The sequence below is a fragment of the Drosophila mojavensis genome, unplaced genomic scaffold, assembly GCF_018153725.1.
Source record: "Drosophila mojavensis isolate 15081-1352.22 unplaced genomic scaffold, ASM1815372v1 contig_19, whole genome shotgun sequence".
NCBI lineage: Eukaryota > Metazoa > Arthropoda > Insecta > Diptera > Drosophilidae > Drosophila > Drosophila mojavensis.
In genome coordinates this window covers 664,095-685,775 of record NW_025318726.1, presented here as the reverse complement: position 1 = coordinate 685,775, position 21,681 = coordinate 664,095, and the positions used below count along the sequence as shown (strand labels likewise).

Here is a 21,681-nt window from a genome sequence, read left to right as displayed (position 1 = left end):
TCTTATTTTTGCTTAATTATACAGCATATTTTGGATTGCTTCTTAAGGGCTCTCTTCTTTGCTTTATCTTAATGATTATCAGAAAAACAATTTTATAAGTTTGTATTAAATTAAGACGGAATTTTAAGTAGTTTCTTGCTGTTTACAGTTTCTGTTATGTATAACGCTTCAAGAAATTAATCAAGCAAATTATTAATTATAATTTGCAAATTTAAGATGTTTTTGTTGTTGTTTTGTGATTTGTAATAAAAAGTAATTATACAAAGAAAATGAACAAAAGAAAAAACGAAAAAGAAAACTTTAAACAAACTTTGATTTTGTTTTCTATTTTGGCTCGAATGCCGCAATTCCCAACCACATGGGACTCCCTCTAATAGCTGCAGTTATCGTTGTTGTTGTTGTTGTTGCTATTGTTCTTGATACACTTAGCCACTGGCCGTAGCGGGCTCACAATACTCGGCCAAGTCGCCGGGCCGCTGTTGCTGCCGCATGCGCCGCTGCAGCAATAGACTCTCGCTGGGCGGCGACAGTCCGATGCCCAATGTGGGCGGCTCATCCAACAGATGTGGCGGCACTTGGGACGAATGCACAAAGCGGCCGGAGCCAATGCGAACAGTTGGCTGCTGCTGCTGCTGATGATGCTGCTGCTGATTGGCGCGCTGCAGACCTCGGCTGGGCTGATTCATACCGCAACCACGCATGGGCGCATAGACGCAATCCTGTCGCCAGTTCCGAATCTGCGTTGCAGGCGACGTCGAGTGCTCATCAGATGGCGGCGAGCCGCCGCTGCTGCTTCCAGCGCTGTTGTGCCGCTGCTGCTGCTGTATCTTGTAGCCAGCGGCACCGCCGCCGTGCGAGAAGCTACCCAAATAATTGCGTTGCTGATTGCCATAATGGCCGCCGCCGCCGCCAGTGCTAAAAGGTGGGCGGTACTTTCGAAAGCCGCCTCCGCCACCAGGAGCGATCATGTTATGCCGCTGCGGCTGCTCCGGCTGATGGCTGCGATGGCGCCAATTCTCTAGGCGATGCGGCTCGGGGTGTGGCGCTACATAGCGTTGTTGCTGCTGCTGCCGTTGCTTTCGCGTGTAGGCATTGCATATGGCTGGGATCGTTGGCTTTAAGCCATTTCCAACCGATTGCATCTCGTGCTCATCATAATCATCATCATCTTCCTCATCTTCATCATCATCATCATCGTAGTCATCGTCTTCTTCATCAATGTCGGCATCCTCGTCATTTTGATATGCATCCAATGCAAAGTAAACATTGCGCTGCTGTTTGTTAATGTTGCCAGCAGATTGTTGTTGTTGATGTTGTTGTTCTTCTTCATGTTGCTGCTGTTGATGTTGCTGTTGTTTGCCAAAAGTCGTTCGCATTGTTGTCTTCTCAGCTGCAGTTGTCGGCACTTTCAAATCATCTACATTGTTATCGTTATCATTATCGTTTGGTGGGCACGTTGCTCTTTCTGCTGCTTCTGCTGCTGCTGCTGGTGTTGTTGTTGCTTCTGCTGCCGGCACTGCCGCTGAGTTGACAACAATATTTGCAGTCTCATAAATTTCAGGTAGCTTTTCATTTAAATCACTAATACTATCCAATAGTTTAACATAATCATCATCATTATCATAAACATTATCATCATCGTTATCATCATTATCATCATCATTATCGTAATCATTAGCATAATCGTTATCCTTATCATTGCCTTTGTTGCCATTCGTTTGGGTTGTTGTTGTTGCTTTAACTGGTGTTGTTTGCATTTTGTTGCTGTTGCTGTTGCTGTTGATGTTGGTATTGGTATTGGTGATTGTAGTAGCACTAATATCACATGACGTTGCTTGTTGCTTTTTAGGCCCATCAACATCATCATCCTCGTTCTCCTGCTTCTCCTCACTCTTAAACACGGTTTTCTCCTGCGCATCGTTGCGCATTGTTGTTGCTTTTGTAGCAAATTCACTTTGCTTTATTTTTTCCATATTATCAATAATAAGTTCATCCTCCTTCTCTACTACCTTAACCTCCTCCTCTTCGTTCTCATCACCTTTAGCTTTCAATTGCTTTCGATTGTCAGCATCAGTTTTCTTCAGCTCCTTATGCTTCTCCTCCTCCTCGTCGAACTCATCTTCTTCAGCTATATAATCCTCGCGCTGCTGCTGCTGCTGCTCATAGAGATAATCATCGCCCTCATCTTCGCCAAGCGTGCGCCAATAATGCTTATAATGCTGATAGTCCTCGCCGTCTCGCTCTTCCTCCTCCTCCTCGCCCATCTCATCATCATCATATATTGGATCGCCAACATGGCCATTGTTCGGATTTTGCTCCTGCTGTTGCTTTTGGCGCTCGCGCTGCTCCTGATAGCGACGTGTGGACTGCGCCCACTCGTCATCTACACCCTCATCCAGACGACCAAAAGCCTCCAACGCCTCTTCATCGTCATCGTCCTCCTCGTGCACATTGAGGGTCTTGAAGCCACCGCTATTGTTAAATATGCCAGAGGCATTCCTCGACGATTGACGGCTAAGGCTACTGGCCCCACTGCGCTGAGCCGTAGACAGCCGACCGCCGTAAGTGGACGAAGAGGAGGCAATCGCGTTGTTGTTGGCGACGACAGCAGATGATGTTGCTGATGCATTACGTGAGCGACTGCGTACATAGTGAGCCGGCGGCTTTGGATTATAATTCTCATCGCTGTACGCGTCCTTATAGGCCTGCGAGGGCTGGTAGATGTTCGGACGCTCCTTCATATAATCGTAGCGCATCGAGAAATGCTGCAGAATCACCCGCTTCACAGCCATAGCCGACTCGGCAAACTGTGAGATCTCACGTGCCGATTGATGGTTACTATAACGATTACAATAAATTCATGAATATATTATATATTTTAAATAGATTTTGTTATAGCTACCGTCGGATATTGTTTGGCGTTTGCAGCGCCTTATGGCGGCTCGTTTGCTTGCTGACGAGCGGCTCCTGCTCGCACATGCGAATCCACTTATGACTGAGCACAGCTTCGGCACTGAGACGTTTCGATGCTTGTTTAACTAAAAGACGGCAAATTAGATCTTTGGCCTCATCGGTAACATCCTGCCACTCGGCCTCCGGAAAAGAAAAACGGCCTATTCGAAATAAGAGAAAATCTTACAACGAGTTCTTGTAAATAGTTTATCATTGTTATGCATACCCTCTTGAATTGACTCGAAGAGCAGCTCCTGGCACGTTCGACAGTTCTCGCCGCGATTCCAGCCGCAATCCTCTCCGCAATTGCCCGAAAATGGAGGATAACCGCAGAGCAGAATATAGGCAATTACACCCAGAGACCACAAATCACAGCGCTTATCGTAGTAATTGGCTTCGCCTACGAATAAATCGACTACTTCGGGAGCCATAAACTCGGCGCTGCCGACCTATAAAAGAATTGGTGAATTACAAGATGATCGAAAGTTTAGTTAGTTAGTTAGGCTAACTCACTGGGGTCAACAATTGGGGAGTGGCCGCTGGCGATGATATGTCCGTGGTGAACTTAATGCCGGAGCCCAAATCGAAATCACAAATTTTAATTGGACAGAGCGAATCCGTTTTAACGCACAATATATTCTCCGGCTTGAGATCACGATGAGCAATGCCCTTCTTGTGCAGAAAATCTAAGCCGGACGCGATCTCTTTGATGATCTGCGCCGCCTCGTGCTCCGAGAAACAGATTTTCTCCTGGATACGCGTGAGCAATGGGCCGCCGTTAATTTTCTCAAACACTAAATAGAATTTCTCATCATCTTCGAAGAATTCGATCAATTGCAAGATGCCCGGATGTCCCTGACAGTGATGGAATGTCTCCACTTCACGAAAGACACGCGCACGCGCATGTCCTGGTATCTTATCGATAACCTTCACAGCATACTCCAGATCGGTATAGATGTTAACGCACGTCTGCACCGATGCATAGGCACCCTCGCCCAATATCTCGCCCGTCAGCTTATACAACTCTAAAATGGAAATAGAGAAATTCAATTTCATTATTATACAGATCTATGATGTATATATCAAGCCTATGTAGGTTTATCTACTTACCCTGAAATGTTGACGAGTGCAGCGAGGAGCTGATGCGCTTTTTACGACGCTTCTTCTGCATCTCCTCCTTGTGCCGATTGAGCTCCGCCTGACGCTCCACTTCGGTCATGTTCGGCGCTTCGCTCGATTCGTTCCCGGACACATCTTCGCTGCTATAGCGCGTTAACTCATTCTGGCCGTCTGCAATTGCAAAATAAAGCGAAATAGACAGATTATAATAAAAACTAGATAATTTATACGTATTACCAAATTATATTAAAAGCAATGTATTAATGAAATATGATGAAATCAAAGAAACGCTTGATCTTTATCTATCTAATGAGCTACAAATTCAGTTGCTATCGTTTGCAACTGCTCTACGCAACGTTTCGTGGCGAACTGTTGCTGAAAAGAACTACTGCCGTCGACCTCATTTATTGTTGGCCCCTAAAGATAGTTTCTTTATGCACACAAATTGAAATGCCTCTTAAAAAAATAAAAAGTATGTTTACACCTGAATATATATCACACGCTTATGGCATGTTTTTGTAAAAAGTTTCTATAGCTATGAAAAACATGTATAATTTTACTTTCTATTGCTTAACTGATTTGATTTAAAATTAATATATGTATTTCAAATTTAAATTTTAATATAATTAACTATAATATAACTATTATTAAAATTTACAACATTCAAATTTTAAAAAAATTAATTAATTGTATGTATCATTTAAAAAAAGACATAAATGTTGAGTTACTTTAGCGGAAGTAAATTTAATCTATTATACAAAATTAATTTTAACATAAAAAAAATATTATATGAATATCATAATATTAAATTATAATATTATAAAATATACATCTCATATATATTTATAAAATTAAATTAAAATTTTAAATTAAAGCAGTTTACCAGAAATAACATATATAATTTATTTGAAATATCTCAAGTTTGATTTCATATATTAATCAGGAATAACGTGTAAACCTGTCGTGCGCTCGTTGCTCGTATCGGTTTGAGTCACCTCTTAGAAGGGGTTTCCTACTCAACAGGTCGCTTTATAAAGAGCGTAACCAAGTATTGCCTAGTTTGCAAATAATGATGAAATACCCTATTATAGATTTAGAATACAAATACAAGCAAAATTATGCATTATATATGAGACTTGGCCTGATAAAGAAAGATTTATAATATATGTAATATATATTGCATAAATCAAGACTATGACGGTGTGACTACGGCTTAAAATAGTCAAATGAAAAAGAAGCTTAACCATTTAAAAGGGAAATTTCGAAGCCATTTGTATATAAAAACATAAAATAGACAGAAAGCAGTAAATAACAAGTAAGAAGGCTCCAGTCGAGACTGCTCGACTAGGAGATACCCTGAACCCTCTAAGCTGATATTCTAATCATTCTGCACTTCTTTTATGCACACATACATACACATGCATCCACACGCACGCATAAGCCTGCGCTCTGCTAACTGCGCAGTAAGCAGCGACTGCGCTTGGTCTGCGCTGCAGTGCACTATGGGGAATTTTGCCGTTTTTCGGGTATTTAGTCATTTTTGCGAAGTATGAAAATTTATAATTTTTTTATGTTAACATCTTAATAAAACTCCAAACTTTAAGGTACTGTACCCAAAATGTTGAATAACAGTCCACTGTTAAGCCTAACAGCTGTTAAAGTCAGCTGTTATCTTCGAAAAGCATTTGCCTTCAGCTTACAATTTGTGTTAGCCGATTTTCAAATCATCGTTATTCAATGACCAGACATTATTTTTGAGAAATTTAAAAAGGATATGAATTTTTAGGGCTTCTACTATGCGTTGGCTTAAAAACCAATTGATGTTTGAACTTATTTTAATCATTTATTGTATAATTAGCAAATGTTGTCAAATTTCATTTCTTGTAAATAAAATTAAACTTTGCAAAGACATATAAAACAGCCACCAGGGCGCACCAGTGTAATTCCAATTGCATGTTATAGAGTAATCAATTGGGATCTTAGTGCCTTTGTCTCAATGTGCACTTTTGCGCACAACCGGCGCAAATCAATTTTTAGCAGGTGACTATGAGCTGACCTGTGTGATATTTGGCTCAATGAAAAAGGCAACTCTAACCAAGAAATAGTAATTGTGATTTTGAAACTAAATAAGACTAATATTGATTCAACTTATAAATGATATTAAAAAAGCAAAAGCCGCTTTTTTTGCCAAAATATAAATTACAAATGGAAGAAATGCAGCAGGAACAAAAACTAGCTGACAACTATGAATGACTGCCTATGACAGCAAATGTTTATAAAAATAATTGTTCATTTGAGGCAGATTATGGAAAGTACTGTTCATCCTGTAGGCTTTTTTGGTAAGGGAAGCGTCTGATTTGCCCAACCAGGTCTATAAATCAGACTAATTTCATCATGCATGAGAGCATGAGAGCAGAATCCATAATTTCGCTGATGGTTTTTAACAATGGATACATCTGATCAGATTATTTCTTCGGCAAATCTTTAGAAAAGAGTTTGAAAGCATAAAGGTCGCTGTCTAATGAAGTTGTACGTATTGTATTATGTAAAGTTGAAGGCACAATTAAATCAGTTGAAGAACCCGAATTTTTTTAGCGGATCAATATTTCTGGCTGATTTGGAACTCGAAACTGAAGAAAACTAATTTCGATTTTATGAAAGTTCGATTGTTTTCAATTAAAATTATTATTTTAAAGTATGAACAAGCAAAATTCTTAAAAAAAAAAAAAAATTTTTAATACAAAATTTTAATAAATTTTTTTTGGGTGGGCGGTGACACGCCCATTTTTCTAAAATATATTTCTGATGGTATACATATTAATAATACAAAAACCGGATCAAAAAATCTGGCTTAGTTTTTAAGTTATTAATTAATACCCGATAATTTGGATTTTTCCCCATAGTGCAGTGTGGGCAATATTATGAGAATTTCTTTGTTGAATAATTTCTTTTGTAGACATACGATCTTAATGAAACCTTTAGAACTTAATCATATGGTGAATATGTGTGTACATTCCAAAGCACAAGTCTCTAGTACTTGAAATGCGTTTTTTACAAATTGGGGGCGAAGGGGGCGTGGTATCCAAAATCTGTAAATTACAAAATCTTTGTGTCCATTAACTCTATATACAACACAAATTTGAAGTCTCCAGGTTTAAAAGTGTTCAAACTAGGCTGAAAAAACCAAGTCGATTTTTCGATTATTCTCGATAAAAAAGTTATCGGATGAGTTATCGAAAAAATAAAGCAAACTCGTACTGCCTATGATATACACGAGTATGCATGCCAAATTTCAGCTCTCTAGCTCTTATATCTTCTGAGATCCTTTTGCTCATACGGACGGACGGACGGACGGACGGACGGACGGACGGAGGGACGGACGGACGGACGGACGGAGGGACGGACGGACGGACGGACGGACAGACGGACAGGGCTATATCGACTCAGCTCGTCGTCCTGATCAAGAATATATATACTTTATGGGGTCTGCGATGATTCCTTCTGCCTGTTACATACTTTTCACAAAACCATTATACCCTGATTTCCCATTTTCAATGGGTTCAGGGTATAAAAACGTTTTGTTCGATTAAATTTCTATTTACATACACGAAGATATGATAGGGTCTTAACTTGAAGCAGAAATTAGGAATTAGACTGTCCTAAAATTCTAAAAAAAAAAATTATATATGCATACATAGCTCATTAATATATACATAATTATTAATTCATTAAATAAGCGTCGATGAGTCTTGGTGAAACTTTTTGAATCTTTTTGTGGTGCTACGACTGCGGCTGCTGCTGCTGCTGCTGCTATCCATCTTATAAATTGAAAAGCGCGACATTTTAATTCTTTGCATAGATTTTTGTTGAGCAGCCTTCGATTTCGTAGACTGGCGTTAAATGGAGATTCAACAGAATGTTAAACAAATAAAGCAACAAGTGCTTATCAAGTCGCGTCACAGCTACAGCAATCCGAAAGAAAATGAGAGGAATATGTACATAAATAATGACCATTAGGTTTTGGGTTCGCACAATCAATATTTGCGCACATTTATCGGCGACCAGTTGCCATATTTGTGTATATTCCTACATACACATATTCAAGTTTTTTTATCAATGCATAAATGTTTATAAATAAACAAGTGTGTATAGAAAAGTAATAATACAATATATGCATATATAGATGGATCGCCATGGCGAGTACAAAATTTTAGCGCAACTGCGTAGAAAGCAAATCGCGTGTCGTAAACAAGTCGCGAGTAAAAAGAAAAAATTATAATAATAAAAAATAAAATATGTAAAAAATCAAAAACCTGGGCGTACATATCAAAAGTTTAATGTGAAAACTGAATTCAGCGAGCGGACATGAGGGGAAAGGCGAAAAGTGGAAGAGCAGAGTAAAGACCACAGGCGGCAATCGATGCCTGGCCTGACAATGCTCATGGCAATAATAATCTTCATTATGATCATAATGATCATGAACAGAAGGCATACTCAACGCATTTTTTCACTTAATACCCTTTTAGATAGGATATACTAAAATTTGTACCTGGTGTGCAACAAGTTTGAGAATACTGTTATAAAGAATGCACACATTTATCTAAGATCGAAAACAAATTGTTATTTTTAAGTTATCGAACTCATTCTAACAGTTTTTATTTATTTTAATTAAAATTTATTTTATAAACATCTTTTCTTTTTTATTTCTTTTACTTTTATAAATAAATAAATTTTATGATTTTCATTTTTCTACTATTTATTAAAGAATATATATATTTTAAGTTGTCTTGTATTTTAATACGTATGTATTTTAAATAATTCTTATATTTTTGTTTATTTTTTTTCTTTCTTTTAACTCATTTTTCTGGTCCCAATTTACGATTATTGACTTTTAGGGTATTTCAAATGCGGCGTGATCAATTTGGCTTCGCTTTCTGGTTCTCTTTAATTGCTGTCATAAACCAGGCACACGAATCGTTTGTGCGTTCAATATTCTATTTATAGATATCTTGGGACTTACGACTGTGTCTGGCCACTTAAATGCGTTTAAGGAAGAAGCGCAGAGCGAGCGTGACAGAGACAGAGAGAGAGGAGGCGGTGGAGGCGGAACAACTGACAGATCGCTGGCCCACCCAATCGCCAACTGCAGCTCGAAAATGCAACTCATAATCAGTAGAGTTCAGTGGGGAGTGACGCAAAGTGGGCGGCTGGTTTGAGACCGTTGAAGGGGTTTGCTTGAATGTCCATACAATAATAAATCTAATGCTCATAGGCATTGGACCTTTGAGCGTCAGAGGTAATTGGCCTTTGGCGACTGAGTGTCGTCGTGGTGTTGTTGAGACGCATAATAAAAATAAATAAACGAACAGACCGAACAAACTACTCCAAGTAATTCAATAGGCACATAGGATAGGGCTCTACAAACAAACATGACTTGATCATGGAACTATTGAAGAGAAGAAAACGAAAAGCTAGGAATGTCTAATAGTAGTATTTAAATAATAAAATATAATCTTTTGATTTATATTATCATTATTTCGCTACATTTATGCATGTCATTCTGAAAAGATAAATCCCTCAACGATCTTTCTAATAACTCTCACAACTGTTGCAAAAATATTGAGTTCCTACCATCTTTACTTTACTTTCTACAGCTACAACAAGACTGAGCGGCAATCAATCATTCTTATCGCATGCCTTATAAATCCACTTGCCAATCACACACACTACTTATGTATGTATATACTGCATACTATTTTGTTGTGACCCAATTTCTTTCTAGACATTCTCGTATATTCTTCCGCCTTTTAGCTGGCTGCTGGCATTAACTATTTATCTAGAACGCAATATATATACATACGCAAACGTTGATAAACAAATAAATACTACTTTGAAATATTTAGACAAGCTTTCATTTTTATTTTATACTAAATTTCTATTTTATTCTATTCTATTCCATTCTATGTATTTGTTATTTAGTTGGTTCCGGTGCAGCCGCCGTCTTCAATCTTATTTATCATCGATTCTCGGACGTCATTTCTCAGTTTCTCAGCGAATGATTTTGCGATTGTTAAATTCTCGTTTTATTATTGTGTCTCGCCGCTGAGTGAATATTTTGGCCGAAAGCCCACCGAAATTCACAAGCACCCCCCACAGCTGCAAACACGTCATCTGCGCTGCCACGCCCAGTTGCACACACGTTTCACTGCCCACTTGACGCACATACACACATACACACACACATACATACATGGCAATTTGCTCTTATCTAAATTTAAACGTGGCCTATTTAGTGCGTTTTTTTCTCTTTCTGTTTTTAATTCTTATCAATTACGTAAATTAAATTGTGGAAAGCAACAAAATATCAAACATTTTTGTTTATTCTTCCTGTTCTTTTATTCTGTTTTTTCGCTTTTTTTTATGTTTGGCAACTTTTTGCGCATTGCTTTTTGAAATTTGTGCAAATCATTTTGTTTTGTTAATTTCTCGATTTCATGAAAGAGCTTCTTTTTTCCTTCAGCTGCAAGAAAATAAATTATGATAAATTGACAGATAATTTGTTGTCAAAAAGCTGTAGACTATTTACAGTGATTTCTATTTATTATTACTTTTTTCTCATTATTCATTTTTATTCTTTTGTTTTCCTTAATTTTCTACACTATTGTGCTCCAAAGGAGATGTCATCCACCTAACTAATCAGTAGCTAATCTTTTGTAAAAACATCACTCGATGTCTTCATGGAATCGACTACAAAAACGCCTGATGAAACCTTATTCGTCGTATTTCATCAGCCTAAACTCTTGAAAAACACCTGCTCAAAAAACTCTGTAGATTGTTTATTTTGGTTTCATTTTGTTGATGCGCAACCCAAGACAGGCGACAGAAACATTTGAGGTTTGCGAGTGCTTATCTAAGCAAAGATGAGAGAAGCTTTGCCTTTAACTCTCGGGTTACCGATTATCAAATCACTCACAAATACATCTGTATGGCATATAGTATATTTGCAATATATATTATATACATACATATGTATGTACTCATGTTTTCTTTGTGATTCAGTCGAACGTCAGTTGGAAGCCATAGAAAACTGAAACCACAACAAGCTTAAAATAGTTGTTTTTCTCTTTTTCTTATTCCACATCTTCTTTCTCCCGTCGCTTTGCAAAAAGAATAAATAAATAATAATAAAATAAATAAAACAAATACAAAAACAAATGCAAAAAACGGGTATACGATTTCTAGCTTTTGACTCAACATTATCTCTGACGCGTTTGCCGGCCGGCAAAGCGGAGACTGCGAAGCGAAGCGAGGCGAGGGTCAATTGAGGGGTTTGAGAAATCGACTGTTTCACTATCAAGCTCTAGTTGAGCCGCTCAATTTGAATTAATTGCGTCGTACTCGCTTTTGTCATTTGCGTTTGTAGAGCTATGAGCAAAAATTTCCAATTAATAAAATCATGTTAAGCAATTTAAATATCGACAATTATTGCATTTGTGAGCATAGGGTAGGATACCCTATCATATAAACCTCTTTAGGTACTTCTTTTCTTTGCAGGGTATTTGTGTATATTTGTCCTATACACTCGCACAAAATAAATAATTTTTTCTGGCATATTTTAGCATTAAATTGCCAGAACAACTTTATAAACAAAACTAAACAGCAAATATTTGCCTACACATACTTACAAATATACATATATATACGTACATTTATATACTTGTATAGTAAATGCAAGAATTAATAAACTGCGTTTCAGATATAATGCCATAAAAAATAAAGAACAGCAACAATTTCTGTTATGTGTTTGCCCAAGAATCGCAAATTGAAACAGTTGTTGGTAAAGCCTGACAGTTGTTGACTTGTTTTAATCATAATTATTGCTGCTCTGATGATGCAACATGTGGTAGTAGGAAAAGAGGCGTAGATAATACATTGTTGTTAGGTTAGGGCATAATCAATAAAGGCCCGTTAAATCCCAATAAGACAACAAGTCTAGTATAGACCAACAACTTGGAGCAGAATGCCAATCAGATAACAAATTCAACGTAATTCCAATCAGACTGCTAAATCCATTACAGTATACTACATTCTAGAGTTCAAGACAGAATACAAAAGTCTAATTACACCAAAAAGTCTAAATCAATATGGAAAAGTACCTACATATATATATGTGACAGAATTTAATCTGTACTTTTTAATACTATACAAAATTTGTTATTGGAATTTATCAATCTCCCTTTGTTTTTCAATGCATTATTAAGCAAGATAGCTAGAATGATGCTCATAAAGCTAAAATCAAGGTCAAACTTAACTAAACACCCCCACTTCAAAACAAAAGTCAACATACATATATAGGTACTTCAAAATTAATATCAGAAAAAAAATAACAGACGGTCGCATTAAAGCGTCTGCCAATTCTTTCCACTGAGCGGAGGAGTTTCCCGTCTCCCAATAGGGTTATCAAAACGAAGCTGATAGCCAAACAGTTATCAAAAATATGAGAACAGTCCTATCAAAGCGAAAATAAATTGAAAGAGAAACAATAATAATAACAGCCTTGAACAATTTTAGTTAAAGCTGCAGAACAACAGCCAAGCACCATAAACAATAATAGCAATAATTAAGAAGCAATAAAAGAAATAAAAATAAATTGACTGACTGACTGACTGACAGTGAGATAGTATGACAGTGTATACAAAGGACAGTAAAGTAAAGAAAAGGAAAGCAAAGAGTAAATCAAGCCAAATGAGTAGTAGCAGAAAGCCAATTAACTTGTTTACAAAAACACATATACAATGCTTACAATTTAATTTTATTAACAAAAAATAATAACTCGAAACATGAAAGTTGTCAATGTGCAAACACATGCGGCTGCTATTGATATGAAAATGAAGAGAGAGCAAAGACCATTTGAAGAGCAACGCAAATGTCAGGCCGATACGCGCTTCGCTCTCACTCTTTAAAGCTGTCACTCTCTTTTGCTGCTGGCGCTCAATCTGATGGTGTGTTACTTCATACAAGCAGCAGCCGCAGCAACAACAAACACAAATTTACCCGAAAGAAGAAGAAAATTATTGCGCCGCCGAATAAAATTGTAAAAGCAAAAGTAAAACAAAAATGGCGAAAAGTAAAGAAAACAACAACAGCGAAAATTACCGGTAAGGCAGGCGTGTGCGAGGCGTGCGATTTGTCAAGTGTGTATGTGTTTGTAAAACAAAAGCAACAAACTATAATGCATAATTATAATATGAAAAACAAATTTACAAACACACTTAAAGACGTGCCATGAATGGGTATTTGTGTGTCTCTATATTTGTAGCTAGGCCTGCCGGCAAAATGTTCAAGGTCGCCAAATTTGCTACGCTGTAACAGTGAGTCGTTGCGTTTGTGTGCTTGTGGGTGTGTACCAGAAGAGAACGAACGAAAGACATGGGCACGCACTAATTCCGCTCCCCCAACTAGAGCCTGTTTGCTACGACGCATATTCTTACTGGAAGCAAAATGTGACTCAACGGTACTGCTCCTGCACACATACATTCATCCATCTGAATACCAGGGATTATCGTTGCAATTAAAAAAATAAAAAACAAAAGTGATTCCATATTTATGATACCACCAAAAACTATGATACTAAAAACCCTTGTGACTGAATAAATATTGTGTGTGAAACTGTATATTTTTTCTCTACAATACGCTAATTCAAAATATAATTTAAATTAAATATACTTGTTGTTCCACATTACTGGTCCTTTGCACTGAAGTCCAATTGCCTCAATTACCTTGAAAAAATACATGATAACAAGACATTGGCCCCACCAATTGATTTTCAATTGTAGTTGGCATGAATTCTAATTTGATTTTCAAAAACTATTTACCGTTTACTGTGCTCATGCATATGCATATGACATTTATATACTTCTCTCTTCTTTTCGCATTTTTATGCATTCGTCAAAAAATAAAAAATAAATTCCAAGTGGAAGTGGCGGCACAATTAAATACAAATAATGATAGCAGCAACAAGGAAATGCAGCAGCAGAGCAAATTCCAAACGACACACGCACATTGTTGTAAGTACATACTTATGTATGTAACTAACGGAAAGTCAGTATGAATGAATAACAAAAGGCAAAGCACAAATGCAAAACCGGCATTTTAATAGAATTCAGTTCAGAGAGCGCAATTAAAAATATGGGGATATGGATATGGGAAAACAATTTATGTTTGTATGTGTGTATGCATGTGCACATTCATATGCATGTATGTATGTACATACAAGTTCTGAAGCTTAAAGCTTCTATAATAGGTAATTTGCTTAGATTTTTTGTATATTGTATTTACCCAACATGTCTGTGCTCGTGTTGTTTTTTTGCTTTGCTATTAGCCGCAACGCAATTTATCTAAGCAATGCCCGCTGCTCAGTCAACGTCGCTACTAACTTCGCACGTTTTTTCCTTCCTTGGTATTCTTTCGTTGCTTTAAAACTGCGTTCACTCTTTTTGCGATAACTACAAGTTAGTTTTTAGTTTTTCAATACATGTTTTAACCAACAAAAATTCTATATCGAACCGATGGAGTTTTAATGAATGAACGTTGCCGAAAACACGCGGAAAATCTTTAGCTACTTTGTGTTTGCGCGAGTGTGTGGGAGACTATAACGTGGACTGCTGTTTTTAGTTCGATTTTACTGCGGCTGCTGCGGAAAATAGTGTATAAATGTGTGTGTGCGAATATGATAAAACCGAATGGCGTGAAATATATAAAAACGGAACAATTCTTAAAACACGGACAAAAATATAGCCGGACCGTCGTCTCGCGGCGCAAACGAGGAAAGAAACAAACACGCGTCGTCGAACTGCGACCAGTGTTCAGGCCCAGGCCAGGCGGCAGCAGCCAAAATACTAACACAATGAGAGAGAGAGGTTCACACAGACACAGCAGCACAGTACACAGCAGAGCTAAGCAGCAAAAGAAAGAGAGCGAAAAAGCACAACACAGCGACAAAGTGTGAGGCCAACCGCATTTCTAATAAGAGTATTGCCAGCCTGCTGTCCACAATCTTGTAATATGTGAGAGGGTAGGGCAGCCGCGTGCAGAGCTTTGAAATATTTATGCTGAGCAGCGTGCTCTTTGCACGTGCCAAAGAGCGAGTTAACGCACGCTGACGTAGCAAATGTTTGTGCATATTGTTTCTGCTTACGTGACTTTTCAACACTTGGTGCGGTTAAGAGATATGAAAAACATGTGTATTTATGTGAGTATGTACATTTTGAACAATTCGTTTCATATGAACATTATGTCAATAGGTAGTGTGTTGTATGACCATATACATACATATGTACTTATGTATGTTTGTATACGAGCTTTCGCTGTTTTTGTTTACACAATACTCTTTAGCTCTCAAGCAATTGCAAAATGTTCAGACGGAAGCATCTAGAAGTCGGTTTAGAATTAATTAAATCAAAATGATAAACATTTTTTGGTTTTAAATAAGAGTGGAGAGCTTATAATTCTTGACCCCCGCTATTCTTGGAGGTAATAAAAACAATTTAGTACTTGACTATGGAAAGTTTTTCAATTTGATTCAATTAGAAGAATCGATGCCGGGCCATATGTATGTATGTATGTATGTACATATGAATGTACTTTTTAAAATAAAACAAAATCTGCACAGCGCAAAAGAGCGAAACAGAAACATCGCTTGGGCGTGTGCGAAGTGGGAAGCGGAAGATGAAAGCAGATCGTGTTCAATGTTTAGCAAATTTAAATTGCGTTCTATTAAAAATAATGAAATCTTCATTACAAACACATGAGCAGCAAACAAGAAGAGTGCGTGATAGAGAGTGAAAGACAAAGAGAGAGAGCAGTTGACGAAAACAGGCGAAACAATGGAGACTGACATAATCGAACAGCAGAGCGCTACAAAGCACGTTGTTATTTTGTTTTTATTTTGAGCTGGCGAAGTAAATATGTGAGTGTGAGAGCTTAACGAAGCACATAACATAAACGCGCAGACCGACAACCAGCTGAGCAGAAAGGCGACAGCCGTTTTGTCGCTCGCTGCAGCTCAAAACACAAACAGCAAAATAACAACAAAAGCGACAAGTGGTGGCCCCAACACATGGCATGCGGGGTTCATGGAGAGCAGGCGGGTATGCCCAGCAGATAGTGGGAGAAAGAAAGAGAGAGAGAGAGCGCAGACATTGAGCGCATATAAAAAGACCGGTATGACCACGCAAACAGCATACAACGCCAACAGCGAATGAGCGACCAAAAGACAAAATCGAACAAACACAAACGGCGCTGCCATTCATTTGCTCTCTGTCTCCCTCTCTCGCTCGCTCTCAATCTTATACCTGAATTTGAGTGAGCGATACACATACAAGCACAACATCACGTAGGCTGCTGGCGTGCTTTTGTTGAGGGCAGCGTGAAAAACGAGGTTAACGCAAACATCTACACCACCTCACACACACACACGCACAAACTGACACAAGCACAGCAATATCATCGCCTGATGTGCGAATTGCGTTCAAAAACAAATGAGTGGAAGGGCAAAAAAAGTAAAGCTAAAACAACAAAAACTACTTTAAATGGTGCTTTGTTTTCTCAAAACAACATGCATAAATACAAATGTACATACATATCTTGGTGTATGGAATTTCTTTACTTTTTTTTTATACATTGCATGACAGCTACAGCGTTGCCATATGCAAGAAAAAACATTGCAGGGCAGCGTCTACATTTGCATGTATATAATATACGAATATTGTAAGCATTAATGTACTTGCGTCTGTGTATGTTTGTGTAAGGGAGAAATGCGTGTGAGGCTGCACGTATGCACACGCACACGTATTGCTATTATAAAGCAGAAGGTAGGCGGCGCTGTGCTTAGGTGGAGAAAAACAATAGTGATTATTAATACTTAATACTGCTCGCCTGTCACTCATTAATCGTGCTATAGACCAACGCACGGTGGCAATTGGCCAAACAACCACCCACAAAGTGTGTATGTAAGTACATATTTACAGTAACAATAAACTTTCATTGGAAAATAAGTTGATACAGCGACAAGCGACGCCTTCTACCCAAATCCCGTTTTTTTTTTTTTTTTTTTTTTTCACTAGAGGCTTGCATCCAATATGCAGCTGCAAACTGCTAAATAAATCCTGCCCTCCCCGCTCACATAGACATAGCCTTCATTTCAATTGATATGCATTCAGCTCAGTTAAGGCGCTGATAAACGTGATTTCTATTGCATTTTTGTTCGCTGAATATTTATTTATTTAAAATTTTTTTTTGTTTTTGTTTTAGGTTTGTCATCGTCAGTCTCTGCCACCGCTGCTGTTGCACTAGTAGCAGCGACGCGTCGCGACGTCGCTACACGTCAGCAGACGTATGCCTCGAACTCGGTCAGCGTTGGAGTGAGGCAGTACAAAAGTGCTTGGAGCAGAGAGCGGGCGGCAGCTGCGCTCATCGCTTTGTCTTTGTTCGCAACGTTCGTTCATTTTTGTTTGCTCGTTTGCTTTGACTGTCGTTCTATTTTGGGTTTCTGCTGGTGCCGCTGCCGCTGCCACTGCTGTTGCTGCAGTTTCTGCCGCTGGTTGCAGCGCCAAAGTGCAATAAACGTCATCAAGGTTATGTGCAGCCGCTGCGCTGCTACTGTAGTTGCAGTCGCAGTCGCAGTCGCAGTCGCTGTTTGCCGCAGTCGCTAGTTTCGCTTTACAGTTTATTAACACTTCATGATCCGTTTTCATTTGTTAAGCTCTTCGAGTAACGAAAAAAGCTCGCACCGTGAATCATTTTGTATAAATTGACTGCACACTCAGTTAAGATAGCTGAGCATGTTATACAGAGGCCATCTCGCTTGCACGCATTTAGCTCTGTTTTCTTTTTATACCAACATTTGTATATGTATGAACTTAATAAAAATGCAAATAAATTTCGTTAATTTGTCAATTCCGGAAATAAGCCTCGGCGCGCAGCTAGTTCAAAAGCAACAGCAGCAACAACAATAATTCATTTCACGGTTCTGCCCACACGACGTTGACTCAGTCGACAGCAGCTCCGACTCCGCACCCGCCCCAACCCTTTCCGACATTTGACCAGAGACCTGGTAGACAAAATTCTGGGAAAGTTTTCTCCTCGAATTTATTTGCGTCTCTTATTCAACGGGGCAGCTGTCTGAGCTGCTTTCATACATATGTGTTGCGCATTTCCTTCCAGCTGTTTGTTTCTCTATACCCTCTCTATCTTATCACTGACACTCTTACATTTCTCTTTCCCGTACAGATAACCCAATCATTTATTAATACTTGAATAGTCGGCTACATGGGGACGATCCCCTAGAGTTAGCCCAAGAGGTGCTTATTGCTTCGGGGCGAGTATTATTTGCAGTGAGTGGGAAAGGACGCACCAAACGATTAATGTTAAAAGAATAATACAAAAGATATGAATAAAGAGAATATAAGAAATATATATGACACAGTAACAATCCTATTGAACAATGCCCTATTAATATTATTATTATTTTGAAATATTTTTGTTATAAAAATATAATATTTCAGTTATTTTTTTTTAAGATAATAATAGTAATTTTCATAAATATATCCATGTAAATATTAGTTTAAATTAAAAAGGAGTATGCAGAATACAAAAATCAAATTGAATAATCTATTTATTTAAATAAAAAATATATTATATTTAAGCCAATTCATTTATTCTTATTTTGTTTTACAGTTGATGTTACAATTGATTGTCCAAAGTTCTATAATTTAAAAAATGTGTAATTTACCAAATCCAGAATTTTTCTGCATATTTCATTCTTCTTTCTTTTTCTAGGCCCATATGTAAAAATAAAACTGAATATCAAACATTTTTCATATTCTCCTCAGCGTTGCAGATGTATATTTCACATATTATTATACAACACATTAGTTGTTTTTTTTTTTTTATATTTAATTAAATGTGATGCAATCTTAGCTATTGACGTCACAGGAGTTTGTAAAACGCAATCTAGAAAACGTGTTTGCTATATGCTGCATTGAAATAAATTAATTTCTTTGTTTGTACACGTTATGTCGTTAATATAATAGAGAAAACTAGACTTCAGGTGATCTACTAACACGACATATGATGGGTGCAAATACTATTGTTTTAACGAATATAAACAAACAAAAAGCGAATTGCCGACGAAAATCAAACAAATTAAATAAGAATATACGTCGTAGGTTCTTAATATTTTATTGTAGAAAATTAAAAATAAATTTTTATTAGACTACACATTTGCATCTAAAAGGATTGCATATGCATATATGAATGAGGAAGTCTTTATGCGATATCATTTGTGAAAGCTTTCCTAAATTTGAGCGCACTTTAAGCAACTGCAGCCCACTGTAATTACCTAAAAAGTAGCGGGACATGCACCGATCGACGGCCAATCAAGTTGATGTCGATATGCATATACCCAAACATACCCTACACTCAATATATATTTTTAAAGCTGAAGACCTCAAAGGATGCCCGCAGACAGTCAGATAAATTCTAGGAAATGTTCGAAATAGGAACGTACATAGAAACCATTTGTTGCCAGGGGCCGTCGCAGCTTTATAAATATTTTGTACGTAACACGAATGCGTAATGGTAATCGGAAAACTCATGCACACGCACACAGAGGCAAGTGCAATACGTTCCAGAACGATTTCGAAACTAAACAATAAGAAGCACCAAGTGGCAGACATTACACGAACAGCGGCGTAAAAACAATTCACCGATGAAGACAAGACGAAACCGAAAAATAAAACAGCCCATGCACAGACTCACACATACACATACGCACAAGGGCAACTAGCGTGTAAGATATAGGGATGAAGGGCGCCGCGTTCTACACTGATGACTCTATCTTGCTCGCACACACTACTGTTTTGCGTGGCAGCTGCAAAATAAAATTTCAATGCACACACTTAGCCCAGTGGCCGCACAGCCGCATTTTGCGCTTCAAAGGGAAAGCCAAAGAGCGTAAGAGCGAAAGAGTTGTAGAAATGGAGTTGAAAAAGTAGCAAGAAAAAAAAACTTGAAATTCAACACTCACCTGATTGACTTTGGCTGCAGCTGTTGTCCGTGTTGCTGCAAGAGACATTGCTGCCGCCTACGCCGCTGTCCGCAGAGCCGCTAGTGTTGTTGTTGTTGGCGCTGCTGACACTGCCGCTACCGGCGTTGCGTCGCAGCGACGCAAACTCCATTGCAGCAGCTGTGCTGGCATTTTCCTCTTCCAAAATACGTAAAACCATAATTTTGGCGCTGTCTGTCGACTTTGAATCCCTTGGTTTTCCTTTTGGCACTCACACAGTCTCTCTTTACTCCTATCACACCAGCAAATCCACGCACCGTATTTTTGAGAACTATTCCGGTCTAACAGCTGCAAGCTTGTCTTCTCCTTTTCCTTTTCGCTCTTACAGGGTGCTAATAAGACACAGCGTTGACGTCAACGTCGCTGCTGCTACTTCTGCAACGGCTGCGTTGTGCTCTCGCTCTCTCTGCTGCTGCTTCTGCTGCTGCGGCGTTAGCTGTTGTTGCTGCGCTCATTCAAAATGGTGGCTATTGAAAAGATTTTTCTGTTGCTGCTACGCTGTGGCTGCTCTGCCAAGAAATGAATTGTTTGATTTGAATTTTTTGCTACTACAATTTTTGCACTTGATATAGTTGCAGTCGGCGTCGTTGCGAATTACGCAGCAGCATCAAAAAAGAAGGAAAATTGTCGCAGGAAAATTTACTTTGGCAAAACAATTTTTTCAGCCACTGTTCGGCAGCTGCTGTTCTGCTGACGTCGGCTGCGCTTCACTATTGTCGGTCGGTTGTTGGTAATGGTGGCTGTTGTTGTTGCTATTGTTGCTGGATTTTCTCATCACATTGGCAAAAGCAAGCACAAAATTGAATATTTCTTCTATTTTTTTCAATATTAAATGATTTGATCCTCCTTGCTTTTTACCTTTGTGGTAGATATTTTGGTGTATATGTATTTTTGGGGGCTTGAATATGGTTGATTTTATTGTGGTTGCAGTAAAATTTGATTGAATATTGCAAAATTTGCTGTTGGTTATTGCCTGGGACTGACTGGTGGTGTTTGGTCGCTGTAGCTGTTGTTAAAAATTTTCTGCTGATTACAACACAAAAAAAATCGCTGAAATAGCGGACAAAAGCCGTTTTCTTTGCGTTTTTCGCTTTAAATTATCTCTTTTAGCTACCGATCCATTTTTTAACGTTCGAAGATGATTTCCGACTGACTAAAATTAGCGATGCATCATTGAAGCAATACAAAAACATCGATAACTTCTCAGTGCCGATAACAGTTGACAATAGTTTTTATTTTTTATCGATATATTGATGTTAACAATAACATTTTTCCACTAGCACATATATGGTTAGTGATTGTACCATTTACAGTAATTCAGATATTTAGAAGTTGACATATGCATAAAGATATATGTTAGATTTTCTTGGTAGGTTTGTATGCCATTTTTCTTCAATTAAAAATATTTATTGATTGGTGCCACTGTTAGCTGTGGAGCGAACACTGTTAATTGAGGAGCAAATCAGTTAACCAATCCCGTTTCG

The 21,681-nt window shown here is 38.1% G+C and overlaps 1 protein-coding gene across 2 annotated transcripts; it reads right to left on the bottom strand.

Annotated features, from left to right (window-relative positions):
- Positions 1-320: 320 nt before the first annotated feature.
- On the bottom strand, positions 321-21,358 carry LOC6572533 (serine/threonine-protein kinase PKH2). 2 transcript variants are annotated; one of them, XM_001998604.4, is made up of 6 exons: positions 20,159-21,358; positions 4,063-4,242; positions 3,466-3,977; positions 3,179-3,401; positions 2,903-3,113; positions 321-2,838 (listed from the first exon to the last, which is right to left on the bottom strand). In XM_001998604.4, exons 1-6 carry the CDS (start codon positions 20,355-20,357, stop codon positions 426-428), a joined length of 3,738 nt encoding a protein of 1,245 aa, XP_001998640.2. In that variant the 5' UTR covers positions 20,358-21,358; the 3' UTR covers positions 321-425. The 2 variants fall into 2 exon arrangements, with proteins under 2 accessions (XP_001998640.2, XP_032583825.1); XM_032727934.2 differs by lacking the exon at positions 20,159-21,358 and adding an exon at positions 14,410-14,595.
- Positions 21,359-21,681: the final 323 nt, after the last annotated feature.